The following is a 4,229-nucleotide window of genomic DNA, read 5'->3' as shown; positions in this document are numbered from 1 at the left end:
GTTACTAATACTGTTACTACTACGGGTTAGGGTACTATTGATACTCTTATTGATGCTGTTATTCTTTCCTATACAGTTATTGATAGTTATTATTATTAATACAGTTATCGATACTCTTATTGATACTCTTATTATTACTAATACAGTTATTGATACTCTTATTGATACTCTTATTATTACTAATACAGTTATCGATACTCTTACTGATACTCTTATTATTACTAATACAGTTATTGATACTCTTATTATTACTAATACAGTTATTGATAATACTTCCTGTCCAACATTAATCAATTAGAAGCTTTATTACGTATGAAATTAAAAACGTGTTTATTGAAAAGAATCAAACAGAAGCATTGACGAGTTCACTGAACTTTATTTGTTTCCACCCACAGAGACCATAGAAAACTAATCAGATCGATTATTGATCAGACTGTAACACAATGTGCGATCAATCAAACATGAATTAATATTTTAAAGAGTTGAACATCATCATTCAATACATTATTGATCATTAATAGTCCTGTACAATGTAGGACTACATTAAAGTCTGCAGGTCAGAAATAATGATTGATTGGAACTGATCGGTTTAGTCTTAATGTGACAGTCAGAATTATAATGAAGTGGTTCCACAGATTGTCTGGTTCTGATCAACTAATCTTCATCATTGAACCCTTTTAAGATCACAGACTCTTCCTCGACTCTGCTAGCCGCTAATGTAGCCGCCGTCCACAACACACACGCTAATGTTAGCTAATGTAAGCTAATGTTAGCTAATGTAAGCTTTGACTTCACAGATTAAATGTAATAAATGTTTATGTTTATAATTCTCTTACATAAATAACGCATTATTATCATTATGTTGGTAAATGTAAAATACAAACAACAACATTTACACACAAATAAACACAGATTGTTTTTCTTTGTGTGTAAATGTTTTCACACACTTTGACCTCCGTACCTGCAGTCAGCTCAAACCATCACAGACACACTGGGTCACACCTGGGATGACATCACACACACTGACCCGCTTTCAGGAGGCGGAGCCAAGGTAGCACATGACACTGTTGGGGGCGGGGCCGTGAGTCCCAGCAGGAGGTAATCAATAGGATGAGGTCTCAGGAGGACGTCTCCAGAGGCTCTGCGGTCCTGTTGGACACGGCGGCGCTGGTTCGATCCATGTCGGGCGCTACGGGTCCGGAGAGCGTCATGGAGCCAGCGGGTCCAGGTCTACGGTTGAGCTGGACCATGGTGGTCTTTGAGGGTATGGAGGAGGGTCTGGTCTCAGTCAGCTGGTGTTTACAGCGGAACAGGATCAGGAAGCAGCGGTAGAACTGAGGAACACATAATCAATACTTAATATCAATACTATAACACTGATAATCAATAATCTTTAATATTATTTCATATTTATTGAAACAGGAAATAATTTAAATGAACCGGAAGCTTTCATCCTCCATTATGTTTGTTTATTGTTTTTGTTGTTTGTTTGTTTGTTTATTTGATTAACTTGCCGCTGTGTGACATCACATTACGCACTTCGCCGCTGGTTGTGACCATCACATGAGCGGTCAGCTCGCCGCTGTGGTGGACTGTATGCAGCCATGACGTCACTCGCCACTGTGTCTCTCAGGTATCGTGCTGATGATGTCACTGTGTGATGAGGTCAGCGTGTACGAGTTTGTGCCGTCAGTGCGCCGCAGCGAGCGCTGTCATTACTACGAGCGTTACCGTGACGACGCCTGCACGCTGGGCGCCTACCACCCCCTCCTCTATGAGAAGCTGCTGGTCCAGAGGATCAACCGGGGGCCCCCAGACCAGCTCCGGACCAAGGGCCGGGTCACGCTGAGGGGGTTCAGCATGGTCCACTGTGGGCCCTGACCCAGGTCTGAGAGCGACCCAGGTCCCAGAACCGGGTCCCAGAACTGGAACTGGGCCCCATCAGGTCTTTTAAAGTTTTTTTTTGGTCAGTGAACGTCTCTGGTGCTGCCTTCAGGAGCTGCTGGGACATTAGACTTTCCAGCTGATTGTATATTTCTGACTCATTCCTCCATTAATAACTGATAATAACTATTGATGATATTGATGATATTGATTTGTCTCTGACACCAGTCAATATAATTATTAATGTAAAATATGTCACTTTACTGAAAAAGGATCAAATATCTAATCAAATCACCCATTGTTTACTTAATACTGTTTGTTTTCTTTATATAATGTATTAATAGAATAATAATTACATTTTGTATGTTTTGTTTTATTGATCCAATAAACTAATTAATGAATCAATTATGATCAGAGTTTAATTATTAGATATTTTATTGTCACAAGGTTGTAGAATGAAATTTAGACAGTTTACCAATATATATTATAAATGAATTAAATATAGTTTTCATATATAATTATTATTTATTTGTGTTTATATTAATGAGAGTTCTGTTTATTACTAAGTATTTCATTAATTATAGTGGCAGATTTAGTCTCATACATTTTTATCATGGCAGTATCAAACTTCCGTAGAGTGTTTAATAATGAGACGGTGCGTTCACTGTCCTCTCGCCGCTGCTGTATTGAGTTTAACTGGAAGTGACAGGAAGCAGCTATGGAGGCCCTGAGGCGCCCGAATCAGTCTGCGATTAACAAAAGGTTTGAAACACTGCCAAAATGTGTCACAACAACGAGGGTCCAGCCCGGGAACGCTGTCAGACCGAGACGCCATAAACGTCTCAGGAATAACAACCACAATAACAACAATAACAACAATAATGTGTTTATTTGTCCACTAAAGCAGAGTTGCTGTTTGTTTTCCAGTCACGTGATGCGAAGTGATGAAACCCTCACCTGTTTGTTCATAAGGATGTAGATGACGGGGTTAATGACGGTGCTGCTCTTGGCGAGGAGTGACGGGACGACGCTGGCGACAGGGCTGATGACTCCCGGCTGGCCGAAGGTGGCCATCATGGCAACGACGCCGTACGGCATCCAGCAGAGCAGGTAGCACACCACCGCGGTGACGACCATGAACAGGATGTGAAACTCTCTGCGACGGGCCGCCATCCGCCGGATACGCCCCACCTGTCAGACAGGGTTAAACCTTCAGAGCCGTTATAAAGCACCTATTAACGTTTGATCATTATCAATAACAATCAATACAATCAATATGCTGTAGGCTACGTTAGCATCTACCCATCATGCATTGCTCTCTGTCCCACCTGTTTGACGACGTGCAGCAGGCGGCTGTAGCAGTAGACCATGACGAGGACGGGGAGGCCGAGACAGAACACGAACAGGCAGATGATGTATGACTGAGAGCTCGAAGACTTCTGGGTCCAAGCAACGGAGCAGCCGGTCCCGGCCCCCTCCAGACCATAGCTGCTCCAGCCCAGCAGGGGGGGCACGGTCCACGCCACAGAGTACAGCCAAGACCCGCCCACCGCCAGCAGGGGCTTCCTGTAGTCCGGAGCCCGCTTGTTGCACACCATCAGGGTGCTGTACCGGTCGTAGGACAGGACCGCCAGAGAGATCAGAGACACGATCCCTGAAGGAGACACAGGACAGGAAGTAAAACAAACAGGAAGTTCAGACCATAAACAGGAAGTTCTGCAGTACCAGGTCCGATCGTAGAACCCCGATGGTTCTTTAAAGTATAAATACACGAGTACGGCACCGAAATCTTCTGTTCTTCTGGGAACTTTAAATCCTGTTTTGTCAGTTTCACTTCTGACCCAGATCTCTCCAAGTCCACCATCACTGAGCTACTTAAGTCCTGAACCGCCCCCCATGTGGGTCTGATCCGCCTCAGCAGCTCTGAGGAATCAGGACTCAAAGATTCAGAGAATTAAAGTTCAACATCTCGTCAGTGAAGACTCACCTTTAGCCTAACTTAATTAGCACAACGAATGGAGGCTAATTATGGTCGCTATAAACAGTTAGCATTATTGTGCTAAATCTGCTGGTTTTTTCAGCAGGGTTATACCAGAGCATGTTAGCATTGTTAGAATTGGGGGAATTGACAGTATAGCCACAAAACAACTAACATAATCCATAATTTGTTTTGTTTATAGCTTGTTTATATCTGTCTGTTTACAAACATTCAGCATAAACATCAAGCTGCTAATCGTGTTTAGCCTAGCGTCCCGACTCCAGTAATCCACAAACACCACAACCAGCTAACTGATGTTAGCTCGTTAGTCAGACCAGAACTTTACATTCAAACCAAAGGAAATATA

The 4,229-nt window shown here is 42.8% G+C and overlaps 1 protein-coding gene across 1 annotated transcript; it reads right to left on the bottom strand.

Annotated features, from left to right (window-relative positions):
* Nucleotides 1-359: 359 nt before the first annotated feature.
* On the bottom strand, nt 360-3,538 carry LOC118340093 (opsin-3-like; the record flags this gene model as incomplete). Its single annotated transcript, XM_035677953.1, is given in 3 exon segments — nt 360-1,334; nt 2,842-3,075; nt 3,213-3,538. Coding segments are annotated over 3 exon segments (776 nt in total), but the record flags the coding sequence as incomplete, so codon positions are not given.
* Between the last annotated feature and the right edge of the window lie 691 nt (nt 3,539-4,229).

Source organism: Morone saxatilis, unplaced genomic scaffold (genome assembly GCF_004916995.1).
Source record: "Morone saxatilis isolate NCDOM2014 unplaced genomic scaffold, NCSU_SB_2.0 Contig6, whole genome shotgun sequence".
In the NCBI taxonomy this organism is placed as follows: Eukaryota; Metazoa; Chordata; class Actinopteri; family Moronidae; genus Morone; species Morone saxatilis.
Note: the sequence above shows the minus strand (reverse complement) of the source record. Positions and strands in the feature narration are given on the sequence as shown.